Source organism: Coregonus clupeaformis, chromosome 23, assembly GCF_020615455.1.
Source record: "Coregonus clupeaformis isolate EN_2021a chromosome 23, ASM2061545v1, whole genome shotgun sequence".
NCBI classification, from domain to species: domain Eukaryota; kingdom Metazoa; phylum Chordata; class Actinopteri; order Salmoniformes; family Salmonidae; genus Coregonus; species Coregonus clupeaformis.
The window spans coordinates 26809960-26825575 of NC_059214.1; the positions used below are offsets into that span (position 1 = coordinate 26809960).

The window sequence follows — 15616 nt, forward strand, 5'->3', positions numbered from 1 at the left end:
TGGTTTTAGGGTGGAGCTGATCAGAAGATGCCTGTCATCGTGTCACGTGTGGCCCCTGGGACATCTGTACGTTAGAACACTATCACCAGCAACACCCCATATATTTACAGTACACCTACTCATGTTGTCCTCTCTTTGATAATCAAACAACCTCTCACTTTTTCTATCACTTCCGCCCTCTCACTCACACTGAATTTCTCACATGATCTTTCTCTATGTCTATTCTCTCTGCATTTACCCCTCGTCTCACTCTCTCTCTCTTGCTATTTCTCTTTCTCCTCCCTCTCGCTCTCTCTTCACCCCTCTCTCTCATTCACTCTCATTCTGACTCTCATACACAGCGTGTGAAACGTTCCATTGTTTGGCGCGAGGAGTAAGAAGAGCCAGTCGTACAGTAAACTCACACTTGTACTGGAGCTCTGTAAATTAACTGGTCTGATTTGACGTCACTTAGCAGCAGTCCATTCACAGCTCAGCTAACAAAGCTTCAGGATGTTACTCTGATGTTGATGAAGTCAAAATGAACCAACAACAGTTAGTCCTATTTGTTGTCATTTACCACAAGCTATTGCTACGGGTCACAGAGACCGAGTAGGAGTGTTGATACAGGATCAGTTTAGGCTTTTAGATCATAATGAATGATGATATGGACAGGGCAAACCTGATCCTTGATCAGTACTCTTACTGTGAGACACTTACTCTATGAATGCAGGCCTAGTATTGTAGTCTATTCTCCCCAGTATCACTCTAACCACTTGACCCAACCGTGTTCTGACCGCGTTCTTCTCCAACCCTCTACAGGCTGACCTGTGTGTCCCTCGTCTGAACGAAGGTGACCAAGTGGTTCTGATCAACGGTCGTGATATTTCAGAGCACACTCACGACCAGGTGGTCATGTTCATCAAGGCCAGCTGTGAGAGCCACTCAGGAGAGCTCATCCTATTGGTCAGGCCCAATGGTGAGGAGAGGGTTAGATTTTTTTTGTTAAATGTTTACACTTACATTACTAAGTAATCTCCTTGGGTTTATTATTACAATGGACAAGTTAAAACAGGCCAAATCATCCCAATACAGGTTGGAAGAACAGGTGACCTCAAACAAAAGTTAGGCTACCTTCCAATATCAACACTATAGCATTCCAGTTAGAATTAATGCATACCTTATAAATTGGTTATTAAGTAGTTTGCTGGTGTGAATATTAAAACTGAGCAGAGCCTTAGACTTGCCGTTCTTCTCTTGACACTGTTCTAAACGAACCGTGTTGCTTCCCTGTGTCCCCAGCCATCTATGACGTGGTGGAGGAGAAGCAGGAGACTGAGCCAGACTTCCAGTACATCCCAGAGAAGTCTCCCCAGGACCCCTCTCAGCTGGACCAGGATGCCTGGAGGGACTCCATTAACACCCTGAAGGAGGGACTGGTCAGCGGGGGAGTACTAGCCCAGTTTGATGTGAGTCCTCCCCTCACCTTCAAATGTAAAGCTTTTGTCAGCAATACTCACGTCTATTTTTCCTAATATTATTGTGATTTTTGGTTGCACCTCGATTCATGTTGGTCTTGTTCACTGCTCTTTTGTCTTTCTGAGGTGACTGGATGTGTGATGAGAGCAATAGCTCCCCCTAGTTTCTGCTCTATTGTTTTGACCTCAACCGCACAAGGGAGGTTACCACTTTCTGGAGGGAAATTCAGCCTATGACTAATGTTACACAAGTTTTACAATATCAACTTTATTGATGTTATTTTACTTTATTTCATGGCACAGAAGAAACTACTATTATGTCTTTCATCAGGCACACTTAACAGCTTCCCATTTCTCTGCCCTGTTGTGTAAATACACTAGAAACATGTAATAAAGTGTGGGGGCAAGGGAAACACACACGCACACACAGACCGAATATACCGGGATGCACTGAGAAAATACACACACACACAGACCGAATATACCGGGATGCACTGAGAAAATGTGTGGGTTTATGCAAATATTTGTGTTTGTCTTAATCCGCTACTGCACTTCACAATGTATGCATGTATGCTCATTTTAAAGATTAGTAGCATCTTATGAATTCCACATACAGCAGGTGGAAGCAGCTTATCCAAAGATGTGGGCCTATAAGACATAGCAAGCATTCTCAGACCTCTACATTTTTGTTGGACAAGTTTGCTCACAACTAACAAAGTAACTTCCATCTCACAACATGATCAATTTTGTTACGTTCCCCAGCAAGAAAACAAAAATGGTAGCGCAAACAGAAAAGGGAACTAACAAAGAGTCACTGATAACAGCCAAAACAAAACAGGTGGGGTTTTAGGAGAGGTTCTGAAAAACACTCATGGGGGAGTCCACTGAAAGTTGACTAGTAACAACAACTGGGACATAAAAGACACCCACCATGAGACCCACTAAATTTGCCCAAGAAGAGGCAAACAAAATTAAAACCCCACACCAAACTTAAAGACAGGAAGCAAACCAAAAAGTGGAGCAAAATGAAAACAGGTAAGATCAGATAAAGGATCGTTCTTTTAGAAATCAAATAGGGAGAGCCAACTAAAGGTGTTAACCCACCACATCTCTTAAGACAACTGGAGCACTGGGCCAGCCACTCTTAAGTATCACCTGGGCCAGCACTGTTGAAACACTTTCCCACTAACGAGATGACAAACCAGCACAGGTGTAACATACTGACTAATGAGGTGACACCAATCGGTGCGCCCCATATGCTAACGTCCAACCTATGGAATGGAAAAACCAAAGCCTGTAACATACAAAAAGCCCGGTAGTGGCCAGCCATTCCCATGAATCGGCGCAGTTCCTGTTGAGAAGCTGGCACTGGAAGGTTATTGATGCTTTCCACTTTTGCCAGGACCGGTCTGACTTTCCCTTGCCCCACCACGTTCCCGAGATACTGATTTACATTTTTTTAAAACACTTTTGTTCTTTTCTCACAGCAACTTTACCGGAAGAGGCCTGGAATGACAATGTTGTGTGCCAAATTACCTCAGAACATTTCCAAAAACCGCTACAGAGACATCTCACCCTGTGAGTATCCAAAACACACAGTTCACTCTACTTTTCTTAGTTAGTCTGTGTTAAGACTGTGTTAACCCACCATTTCACACTCCACTCTCTCTCCCCTTTCTCTCGCCCCCTCTCTCCTTCTCTTCTGTTTATAGACGACGCCACGCGGGTCATTCTGAAAAGCACAGATGACTACATCAATGCAAATTACATCAACGTGAGTATCTCTAACCTCCCTCAACACATATGCTGTTCGCCTCAGTCCACCCACACCTACCGTGGCATCTTTGTTCAGCGGGTCTATAATAGGCTTTCTATCGGCCAAGATGAAGGTGTAGTCTCCACTCCAATGACTGAAAACGAATACATGCTCTTATGCCCACACACTCTTGATTATTAACACACAGCCACACACCTAACATACACCCCTACACACAGGTCTTATTCTACTCTCCTCCTCTCTGTACTGTAGATGGAGATCCCAGTGTCGAGCCTGATCAACCGGTACATTGCGTGCCAGGGCCCGCTGCCCAACACTTGCCCAGACTTCTGGCAGATGACCTGGGAGCAGGGCTCCTCCGTGGTGGTCATGCTCACTACCCAGGTGGAGAGGGGGCGGGTACGTTTCATATACAATCAACTTTGCGATCGAGAGACGGCTGTGTCTCAGTATGTTTGATTATATTGTTGGGTAAATGCATTTGTCCTCTTTTCTCCCATGGCTGAGGCGCCTAAACTGAGGCTGAAGGCTGATGTTGCTCTATGCCAACAGGTGAAGTGTCATCAGTACTGGCCCAACCCTGACAGCGCTGCCACGTACGGCCACTTCCAGGTGGCCTGTCTCACTGAGGAGGGCAACTCCGCTTTCCTGGTCCGAGACATGACCCTCACACACCTCGAGGTAACAGTACGCTCACCAGTCATTGGTTTTTCCCAATGGCCAATGCTAATGTAATGTTAGCTATTTGGAAGTCAAAGTAAACATACAGAAATGGTGGTTCACAGCTAGTCCTCCTCAATACAGTAGGCTATCTTCCAGGTAATAAAATGATTAAAAGCGTTACAAACACAGCAGTGGGACTATCGCTTTAAGTGTTTAAAAGATGAGGGAGGGAGCACTGAGAATTGCCATGGTGACTTGTGTGGGCTGTTCTTTTTTCGGTCTCATGCGATTCATGTATCATGTTGCCATGGTGACTGGCCTCTACAGCAATGAGGCTTCCAGTATTAACATGTAGCCTGTGTGTGTTACCATGGCGATACTGATAGATTATGTTAAAGGGGCAAACACATTTAGTTTTGTCGCCATGTAACGAGACAACACGTTTTCCCCCTGTTATCATGGTGATGTTGCCCTGACTTTACTGTGTGTTGCCGTGGTGACAGAGCGACGAGGTCCGGGAGTTGACCCAGATCCAGTACGTGGCCTGGCCGGACCACGGCGTCCCAGACGACTCATCAGACTTCCTAGACTTTGTCAGCCTGGTGCGGAGCAAACGAACCGGCAAGGATGAGCCCATGGTGGTCCACTGCAGGTAGGGAGCATAATGCATGACACATCTAACACACACACATTCTTTGGTACAGCAAGAAACACTCAAGGAAATCTAGAGTGAAAATGGAATATTTCTTCACTAAACAACTCTGTGCGTTTATCGCAGGGTCCCTCTATCTGACTAGCCCCAGTCTCACTCTCCCTCAAATTAAACTACTCCTCTCCCTCTTTGTGGAGCTGTTTGTCCTACTATACTCCTACAAAGTGTTTCCTCAGGCAAAATGTGTAGCAGTGGGAGGAAAAGGTTGTGGAAGAGGGCACCCCCCCATGTAGAAGGACTGAGAAGCTCAGTTCTGTTGACTTTTTAAAAGCACATTCTACTCTAAAATGAATGAAAAATAAAAATTATAAATATAATTTCCACCTCAAGTAATGACCCCAATAACATATTGGTCAAATAATTTGTTAAAATTATTTTAACATATTGGACCATGCATAAAGCATGTACATGGTCCATATTATCAGGTATGCTAATAGCAATAAGCATAGCCCAACTGATGCAGCATAGTGCCTATAAATAAATAGGATGAAGCATGAGGATGCCAGTGAATATAATGTAGGCCTACCTGTTAGGGGAGCTTGGGGTAATTCTCCAACCGGGGTAATGGTTTTACAGAAACTTTTTACAGAAACCACTTCATGGCACAATATTCCTCCCCAACACTTTCCCTGGTTGCCCCTTCTTTTGCTCAACTAAAGTTTTTCTGCTTCATCACAATTTAGGTCACTCCAAAAAAGCTATTTTGAGGTAGGGTGGCGTTTAACCCCAAGGTACCCTACACACAATTTACCCGTGTTACATTTAGCCCCACTCTCCCCTATGCACGAATTGTAGAGTGGTAACATGCTGCTGCTAAAAACTCTGGGTTTAAAATGGTGCAGTTCGCACATATTTAGGAGTTGAGAAATAAAGTAGGAATGGAATGCTGGGATCCCCCTCTTTTTAACAAAGGCAATTAAAACTGCTGTTTTCCCTACGATTGCAAGAATTGTTGTGCATTGACTGCTTGTCAGAATGCATGTTTCCCTCCCTATGGCACTCGTAACTTGAATGCGCCTCGACAGGAATATTTATCTCGCATAGAACACACAACAAGCCGACTAGGTAAATAGATAAACTATTCTACTATGGGGTTTAATGACTGCAGCGGAAACACTACTCCTACACACTGCTGTAGTAATAATAATAATAAATAATATGCCATTTAGCAGACTATCCAAAGCGACTTACACAGCCCAGCAGCCCAGAATGCTCCACATAGAACACCTACACGCCTTTATAAATCCACATCTCAGGCCTTACTCAAGCCAAGTTATCTGACTCAGCCAATACATGTCCCCCTTCTCTCCCCCCTTGTGTCATCCTGCAGCGCGGGGATTGGCCGAACAGGAGTTCTCATCACCATGGAGACAGCGTTGTGCCTGATGGAGTGCAGTCAGCCCGTCTATCCATTAGACATAGTCAGAACCATGAGGGACCAGAGAGCCATGATGATTCAGACACCTGTAAGTCCTCCACTCTTCTCTTCGTCCTCCTCTTCTATCCCTCTCTTTATCCTCATCTCTCTCTCTTCCTCTCCCGTCTGTCTGTATTTATATTTTTCTCTCTTCTTCCTCCTCTTTATCTAGTCTAGGCTAACTTGCCTCCATCGCCTTATCCAGAATGGCGAGTTAGAATAAAAGGAGCACAGTCACAGTGTAGTCTTGTACAGTGTTACTAATTGAAAGGAGAGGATACTGTGATTATGCTTATTTTATTCATCCCTGTTGTACAGTCAATGGAAGACTTTCCATTGTTACAGTCTACCAGTGATAATATTTTGTGCCAAGACAATGCCATTGTCTCTCCAGATTGCCATTTTTAGGGTAGGTGTAAGGATTTTGTTTCCTACACTTGTTGATATTTACTTGTCTGGGCTATAGTATAGTATATACAGTGGGGTCTGAAATTATTGACACCCTTGAAAAAGATTAGCAATAAAAACTGTATGACATAAATAATTCAAAACTGTATTGTGTGCAAAAAACAAAAGGGGAAATTATTTTATACTAATACAATTGCTCAGAGAAAGAGATTTAGTTAAACAAGTGAAACTTTTTTTCTGAAAAATGTCAACATTCTTAAAAATTGAGTAGCCAAAAGTGTAGTATTGGTCCCATATTCCTAGCACACAATGACTACACCAAGCTTGACTCTACAAACTTGTTGGATGCCTTTACATTTTGTTTTGGTTGTTTTTCAGATTGTTTTGTGTCCAATAGAAATGAATGGTAAATAATGTATTGTAATTTTTTTGTCACTTTTATTGCAAATAACAATATAATATGTTTCTAAACACATTAATGTGGATGATACCATGATTATGGATCATCCTGAATGAATCGTCAATAATGATGAGTGAGAAAGTTAGATTATTTATTTTATACAGTCATTATTACTCATCTTTATCAAGGGTGTCAATCATTTCAGACCCCATTGTACCATGCTCCATCCTAACCAGCTCTACAGTGTAATATATGCCCTAATATATACAGTGCCTTCGGAAAGTATTCAGACCCCTTGACTTTTTCCACATTTTGTTACGTTACAGCCTTATTCAAAAATTGATTAAATAACAAAAATGCCTCATCAATCTACACACAATACCCCATAATGACAAGGTGAAAACAGGTTTTTAGAAATGTTTGCAAATGTATTAAAATAAAAAACTGAAATACCTTATTTACATAAGTATTCAGACCCTTTGCTATGAGACTCGAAATTGAGATCAGGTGCAACCTGTTTCCAGTGATCATCCTTGAGATGTTTCTACAACTTGATTGGAGTCCACCTGTGGTAAATTCAATTGATTGGACATGATTGTAAAAGGCACACACCTGTCTATATAAGGTCCCACAGTTGACAGTGCATGTCAGAGCAAAAACCAAGCCATGAGGTCGAAGGAATTGTCTGTAGAGCTCCGAGACAGGATTGTGTCAAGGCACAGATCTGGGGAAGGGTACTAAACAAATTCTGCAGCATTGAAGGTCCCCAAGAACACAGTGGCCTCCATTATTCTTAAATGGAAGAAGTTTGGAACCACCAAGACTCTTCCTAGAGCTGGCCTCCTGGCCAAACTGAGCAATCAGGGAAGAAGGGCCTTGGTCAGGGAGGTGACCAAGAACCCGATGGTCACTCTGATAGAGCTCCAGAGTTCCTCTGTGGAGATGGGAGAACCTTCCAGAAGGACAACCATCTCTGCAGCACTCTGGTCTGCAGCATCTCTGGTCTGATGAAACCAAGATTGAACTCTTTGGCCTGAATGCCAAGCGTCACGTCTGGAGAAAACCTGGCACCATCCCTACTGTGAAGCATGGTGGTGGCAGCATCATGCTGTGGTGATGTTTTTCAGCAGCAGGGACTGGGAGACTAGTCAGGATCGAGGGAAAGATGAACGGAGCAAAGTAGGACAACAATCCTAAGCACACAGCCAAGACAACGCAGGAGTGGCTTCGGGACAAGTCTCTGAGTGGCCCAGCCAGAGCCCGGACTTGAACCCGATCGAACATCTCTGGAGAGACCTGAAAATAACTGTGCAGTGACACTCCCCATCCAACCTGACAGAGCTTGAGAGGATCTGCAGAGAAGAATGGGAGAAACTCAACAAAAGTTACCCCCGGACAGGGCCAACCAGGCAGGATATAACCCCAACCACTTTGCCAAAGCACAGCCCCCACACCACCAAAGGGATATCAACAGACCACTAACTTACTACCCTGAGACAAGGCAGAGTATAGCCCACGAAGATGTCCCTCGCCGCACGAGCCAGAGGGGGCGCAAAACCAGACAGGAAGATCACGTCAAGGCTCTGATGAAGGCAATTAATGCCGAAACGTAAGCCGATTGTTTACTTGTCCCGTCTTTAATTTTAGGGGACCGAGTGGCGCAGCGGTCTAAGGCACTGCATCGCAGTGCTAGAGGCGTCACTACAGACCTGGGTTCGATCCCAGGCTGTATCACAACCGGCCGTGATCGGGAGCCCCATAGGGCGGTGCACAATTGGCCCAGTGTAGTCCGGGTTAGGGGAGGGTTTGGCCGGGGTAGGCCATCGTTGTAAATAAGAATTTGTTCTTAACTGACTTGCCTAGTTAAATAAAGGTTATAACAGTATATGGCCATTAAGGCCAGATTTTTCTCCAAGATGTTCAAACGTTCATAGATGACCAGCAGGGTCAAATAAAACTCAGTGGTTGCAACAGGTCAGTACATCAGGAGTAAATGTCACTTGGCTTTTCATAGCCGGGCATTTAGAGGTTGAAATAGCAGGTGTGGTAGAGAGAGAGAGTTGAAAATAGCAGGTCTGGGACAAGGTAGCACGTCCAGTGAACAGGTCAGGGTTCCATAGCCGCAGGAAGAAGAGTTGAAACTGGAGCAGTAGCACGACCAGATGCTGCGGACAGCAAGGAGTCATCAGGCCAGGTAGTCCTGAGGCATGGTCCTAGGGCTCAGGTCCTCCGGGAGAGGAGGGAGAGAGGGAGTACTCAGTACTTTGTTGAAGCACCTTTGGCAACGATTACAGCCTCAAGTCTTCTTGGGTATAACGCTACTAGCTTGGCACACCTGTATTTGGTGAGTTTCTCCCATTTTTCTCTGCAGATCCTCTCAAGCTCTGTCAGGTTGGATGGGGAGCGTCGCTGCACAGCTATTTTCAGGTCTCTCCAGAGATGTTCGATTGGGTTCAAGTCCGGGCTCTGGCTGGGCCACTCAAGGACATTCAGAGACTTGTCCCGAAGCCACTCCTGCATTGTATTGGCTGAGTACTTAGGGTCATTGTCCTGTTGGAAGGTGAACCTTCGCCCCAGTCTGAGGTCCTGAGCGCTCTGGAGCAGGTTTACATCAAGGACCTCTCTGTACTTTACTCCGTTCATCTTTCCCTCGATCCGGACTAGTCTCCCAGTCCCTGCTGCTGAAAAACATCACCACAGCATGATGCTGCCACCACCATGCTTCACAGTAGGGATGGTGCCAGGTTTCCACCAGACGTGACGCTTGACATTCAAGCCAAAGAGTTAAATCTTGGTTTCATCAGACCAGATAATCTTGTTTCTCATGGTCAGAGTCCTTTAGGTGCCTTTTGGCAAACTCCTAGCGGACTGTCATGTGCCTTTTACTGAAGAGTGACTTCCGTCTGGCCACTCTACCATAAAGGCCTGAATGGTGGAGTGCTGCAGAGATGGTTTTCTTTCTGGAAGGTTCTCCCATCCCCACAGAGAAACTCTGGAGCTCTGTCAGAGTGACCATCGGGTTCTTGGTCACCTCCCTGACCAAGGCCCTTCTCCCCCGATTGCTCAGTTTGGCCGAGCGGCCAGCTCTAGGAAGAGTCTTGGTGGTTCCAAACTTCTTCCATTTAAGAATGATGTAGGCCACTGTGTTTCTTGGGGACCTTCAATGCTGCACACAATTTTTGGTAACTTTCCCCAGATCTGTGCCTCGACACAATCCTATCTTGTAGCTCTACAGACAATTCCTTCAACCTCATGGCTTGCTTTTTTCTCTGACATGCACTGTCAACTGTGGGACCTTATATATATATATATATAGACAGGTGTGTGCCTTTCCAAATCATGTCCAATCAATTTAATTTACCACAGGTGGACTCCAATCAAGTTGTAGAAACATCTCAAGGATGATCAATGGAAACAGGATTCACCTGATCTCAATTTCGAGTCTCATAGCAAAGGGTCTGAATACTGTAAATAAGGTATTTCCGTTTTTTGAGCTGTAATGTACCAAAAAGTGGAAAAGTCAAGGGGTCTGAATACTTTCCGTATGCACTGAATATCCAGATACAGGGCTGTATCTGGAACTGCATGTTGAAGATGGAAATAGAATGAATAGCAAACACAATGTCTTGTACTATTCCAATCTATCTGACAATCATATTTGATCTATACATTTCTGTCTGAACATTCTGTAAATATCCGTTCTCCTGATTGTCCATTGCCAACCGCTGTGTCTTTGTGAGACGCGTTGTGGGTGAACGGATGATCTCCGCATGTGTAGTTCCCTCCGTAATGCATGGAGGAGGAGGTGTCATGGTGTGGGGGTGCTTTGCTGGTGACACTGTCTATGATTTAGGCCCCGTGTAGCTCAGTTGGTAGAGCATGGCGCTTGCAACGCCAGGGTTGTGGGTTCGTTTCCCACGGGGGGCCAGTATGAAAAAAAAAAAATGTATGCACTCACTAACTGTAAGTCGCTCTGGATAAGAGCGTCTGCTAAATGACTAAAATGTAAAATGTAAAATATGTACATAATCAAGTCAAACCAATTAACCAATGATATTGTGTAAAGATACGTATAAGTTGTGACGCTCAACTACTGTATGACTCTTTCAACATGCCACTGAAAAGGTCAAAAGCTGCAATTAATTTAATGATACCTGAAAATACTGCAGAGAAATTCAAAGCCATTTGCAAGCATTGCAAGCAGCAAGTAGGATGCTTAGCAAAAAAACTACTTCAAGCCTCTTTGTCCATCTGAGTGTTCTTGTTTCAAACACACGCAATCATCTTTAAAGGGATAGTTTACACAGAATACAAACATGATTTTCAACCTACCTTGGCTGTAGTTGATTCAAGAAGGCAGTTTTGGGATATTTATTTTCCATTCGACACTTAATAGCCAGATTTTGTTACTCTTAGTATTCTCAGTAACACTAAAACTGTTAACACATTAAACTGTTCTTGTTTCTATGTAATACAACTTGAATTACTTTTGGAGCAACATTTTATTAGCATGTTACAAGAACTTGATGTCAAGTGTAACTGCATTACGTTATGCCTCACTCATTATGAACATATATTTGTTAGTCATTTTGAGGCTGCAAAAGTGGTCTACTCTAATGTTGAAGTGATTCTATGTCCCTCATTTATTTAATTCTAGGCTATAGGCTATATTAAGATTCATATCTGAGATCCCTCCAAACCATGTGCTAATCATATATTTAGACTAATTCAACTGTTCTTTTTGGTTCTTCATCAAATATTTGGCAGCCATCAAATAAATATTTATTTTAGTTTTCAAATAACTTGTATATATAATAAGAGTATATGCCATTTAGCAGATGCTTTTATCCAAAGCGACTTACAGTCATGGATGCATACATTTTACATGTGGGTGGCCCCGGGAATTGAACCCACAACCCTGGCGGTGCAAGCGCCATGCTGTACCAACTGAGCCATACAGGACCAAATACCTTCAAATATTATTTGGTTTTCTGAGAAGTATTCAAAGTACTTTCAAATATTATTTAGTTTTCTGAGACCTGTATTTGAATATCAAAGAAAATAGTTGCCTTTTTAGTTTAAACTCTATATTCGACTACCTCGAGTATTGACTACAAAATACAACTATTTTCTGCCCAGGTCTGGCTGTTTCTCATCTAGACCCAGAGTCTCTGGGTGTGTCCTAAATGGCATCCTATTCCCTATATATTGCACTACTTTTAACCAGAGTCCTATTGGCCCTGTTCAAGAGTAGGGCACTATATATGGAATAGAGTGCCATTTGGGAAGCACACTATATTCTCTATCTCTCTCTCTAGAGAACTCCGTATGAGTGCCATTTGTCCCCGTGCACAGCCCAGAGACCCAGGGTAACAGAGGTAGAGATGATGATGCAGCTGTAATTTTGTTAGGATATGCTGAGCTCTAATGAGGCTAGCACACCCTCGGGGTCCGGGGGGATAGGGGGAGGATGAGGTGGAGGAAGGATGGAAGATGAGGGGGTAGTAAGAGACCACGCTAATGAGAGTAGGGTAAAAGAGGGGGCTTTCATGCATTTCCTTCCTCCAGTCATACACACTGAACTAAGTGTGCGCATACACAATAATCTAAGTACACATATTCACACATACTCTCCCTCTTTCCCTAGTACACATACACACACATAGTGACAAACATGGGTACACACACCACTGCACCCCGCCTCAGGGAAGTTAGCTGTTCAGGTTGTTTATTCACCCCTGGCTGCATCTGTATCCCAATCACTGGCTGCTCTGGCTCGTTTGCTCATGCCTTGCCATTAGCTCCTAATGTTGTTGACGTTCTCTTCCTTCCCCCTCTCTTTCTCTTCTGTGTCCTAAGAGCCAGTACAAGTTTGTGTGTGAAGCCATCTTGAGGGTCTATGAGGAAGGCCTGGTCAAACCCCTGAAGTCCACCCTATACCAGAGAGAAGAAGAAGTCGAAGTAGAAAATGGAGGAGAAGAGGAAGAAGATGAAGATGTTAGTATTAGCATTAGCGCTAGTGTGACCAGTGAGACCAGCGTGACCAGCGATTGCCCTGAACCCTGACCTCTAACCCCTTGGACTTGACCTAGGTTCATAGCGGGACGCCCAGCGCCAGGGAGGAAGAGCCCTGGTTACCATGGTTACTGCCCTGGGCCAAGGAGAGAACAAAGCACTGTTGCACTTTATGCCGAAAAAAAAAACACAAAAATCATGGACAAATGAATCCAGTTATGTTGATATGTAGACGGACATGCCTTTTCTTCTATGTCCCTCCGGCCGATCGAGAGTATTTATTGTGTTTTAGTTTGTGTCAAACCCTGTCCACTGAACAAACGTTAGTACGAGTCCTAGCTTCATGCTTCCCAAATGAAATCATAGGTAGTAAAAAGTAGTGAGAGAATTTTACTTTTGCTTTTTAGTGAGTGGTTTAATTTATTATATTTGTTTGATTTTCTTGTCAAATTAGACACATTAGAGCACTTTGTGTCTAACCCTAGCTAACCGTGTGGCTGTCGTGTCACTATGCCTTGGTTTTTCATAGAACAAACAAGGAGCCATTGACTGACGTTGATTGGCATGTTAAACTGTCCAGTTAGTAAACTGTCAGATATTTTTTACTGCGTCAAGGCAGGGGGTGGATCTACTCTAAGCTACAGTATTTCATAAAGTCCCCAGCCACCATGGCAAATTAAGCTAACAAATGGGAGACTTGACCTTAAAACAACCTTTTAAGTTACATTTCTCACTGTCTTTGTGTGTGTCTGTCGAGAACACAAGCCAACAACACTAAGATCATTCAGCAAATATTAATTATAAACCCCACCTCCTTTTTTTATATATTTAAAATGGTACTTAAGGCACGTTCTTTTTATTGGAAATGATAATCACTTAAGGATGTTTTAGGTACACATTGCTGGGCATTTGTTGTAGCCAACACAATTATAACATGTTTTGTAAAAAATCAGGCTGCACGAGGTGTCCTTTTCAAACTGGTTCAACTATATTGTCATTTTCATCAGTTCTTGTATTGGAGTTATCAGCTTCTTTATTGTTTTAGCTACTCTTCTCATGAAAGAGGCTGTTTCTTGCTTTGTTTCATTACCTGGCTGTTGCCATCTTGGCACTGCAGGTAGTGGCACCTTCTCCGATGCACTATTCTGCACAACCATGTGTATGTTTAGAGTGGATGTGTGTGGGACCGTCAATGTAGTTATGTGCTGTGTCTGTGTGTCTCTGTGACTCAGCAGTTTTTCTTGTGTGAATGTATATTATGTCCTGCCTCTGGTGCTGCTGTGGCTCTGTCTCATGGTGTCTGGCCGTGTAACCATTAGCTAACCCCTTGCCATTTCACCATAACCTGGCTGACACTCATTTCTAACTCGATGTTAGATGTCTGGGGTGAAGCCTGCTTGTAAACTTATTTGCCATAGTTAGTTCCATCTTCTTGACCTGAGGTGACTGTGTGATGCATCTATAGCACGTACATTGGACATAAATACATTATGACCTATGTGACCACGCTGTGAGAAGCCCATTAAGTAAATTGCTCCCTTTCACCTGGCTTACATGCAGTCCCCCTGTGTGGAATCCACAAAACCGTATTTGATTATTTTTATTTTATGAAATCATACATGGATCCCACTCTGTTATGCCTGAGAGGATTATGATGACACATCATAAGAGCAAGACTACAGAATGCCACATACAAGACTTGGGTTTCCAGAACCATCAAATGTTCATTTTCATGAATGTCCAGCATTGAGCTTTGTTCAAAGTGTTATGATAGCATATCAGGGTACTGTGGGGTGCTGTTTGGAGGCAGAAGGGGAGGGGAGGGGGGCAGGGTGGGGTAGGTATGGGAGGGTGGCCATGTTGTATTTTTGTGAAAGAAACAGTTCTTGCTTCTTGGGAATGGACAGCACTTTGCAGATGACTGGGGAGCCATGCCTGCTACTGAATATGTCAGAAACATAAAGTGGTGTTTACTTTTTATTTATCATTTTATTTGTTTTTAAGACAAAAACTCCAACCTACACAGTGCCACTTGTTAATTTTTTGTAAATATACTAGACCATGTAAATACAATGTTGTATATTTAAAAATTCTTTAAAATAAAATGGAAAATCATTTGTGAGTTAAAATGTTGTTTTTATATAGAGAATGACGTGACATAACTTGTTTAAAAATAGAAGAAAAATTGAAAGTGTACATTTCTTTCAACTGCAACTCACTCCATTAAGTTGATTTTACATCTATCTGTTTCAAACACTTATCAGTTGATCTGTTCATTGTGCTTTGTTTTTTTGTCTTTGTGATATTGTCGTTTGACAGTGCTTTAAATATGTTTATAAGATGTATTAACTATTAAAACTTGTCTGTGAAAGCATGAAATAATTGCTTAATCTGACATTGCTTTTCCACACTGCAAAAGTGAGGTCAATGCAATGTTTTGAAAATAGATCCATGGTACATTTGGATTTTCTCAACCATTCTTCTGTCGTAACTCACACACATACACTACCGTTCAAAAGTTTGGGGTCACTTAGAAATGTCCTTGTTTTCTAAAGAAAAGCCATTTTTTTTGTCCATTAAAATAACATCAAATTGATCAGAAATACAGTGTAGACATTGTTAATGTTGTAAATGGCTATTGTAGCTGGACACGGCTGATTTTTAATGGAATACAGTACAGAGGCCCATTTAAGATATTAATATTTTCTTTTTATTGGCCAGTCTGAGATACATAAAAAAAAAAATTTATGCACGCATGACTGTAAGT

General features: G+C 43.0%; 1 protein-coding gene across 3 annotated transcripts in view; it reads left to right on the forward strand.

Moving 5' to 3' along the window:
- Positions 1-14964, forward strand: part of LOC121536692 (tyrosine-protein phosphatase non-receptor type 4-like) — a 91574-nt gene extending 76610 nt beyond the window's left edge. For all 3 annotated transcript variants that reach the window (XM_041844135.2, XM_041844134.2, XM_041844136.2), the window contains 10 exons: positions 10-66; positions 802-958; positions 1282-1448; positions 2945-3035; positions 3170-3231; positions 3487-3633; positions 3787-3915; positions 4401-4549; positions 5940-6075; positions 12694-14964. In XM_041844135.2, the coding sequence (XP_041700069.2) occupies positions 10-66; positions 802-958; positions 1282-1448; positions 2945-3035; positions 3170-3231; positions 3487-3633; positions 3787-3915; positions 4401-4549; positions 5940-6075; positions 12694-12900 (1302 nt within the window). In that variant the 3' untranslated portion in view covers positions 12901-14964. The remainder of the gene's footprint in view (positions 1-9; positions 67-801; positions 959-1281; positions 1449-2944; positions 3036-3169; positions 3232-3486; positions 3634-3786; positions 3916-4400; positions 4550-5939; positions 6076-12693) is intronic.
- The last annotated feature ends 652 nt before the right edge of the window (positions 14965-15616 follow it).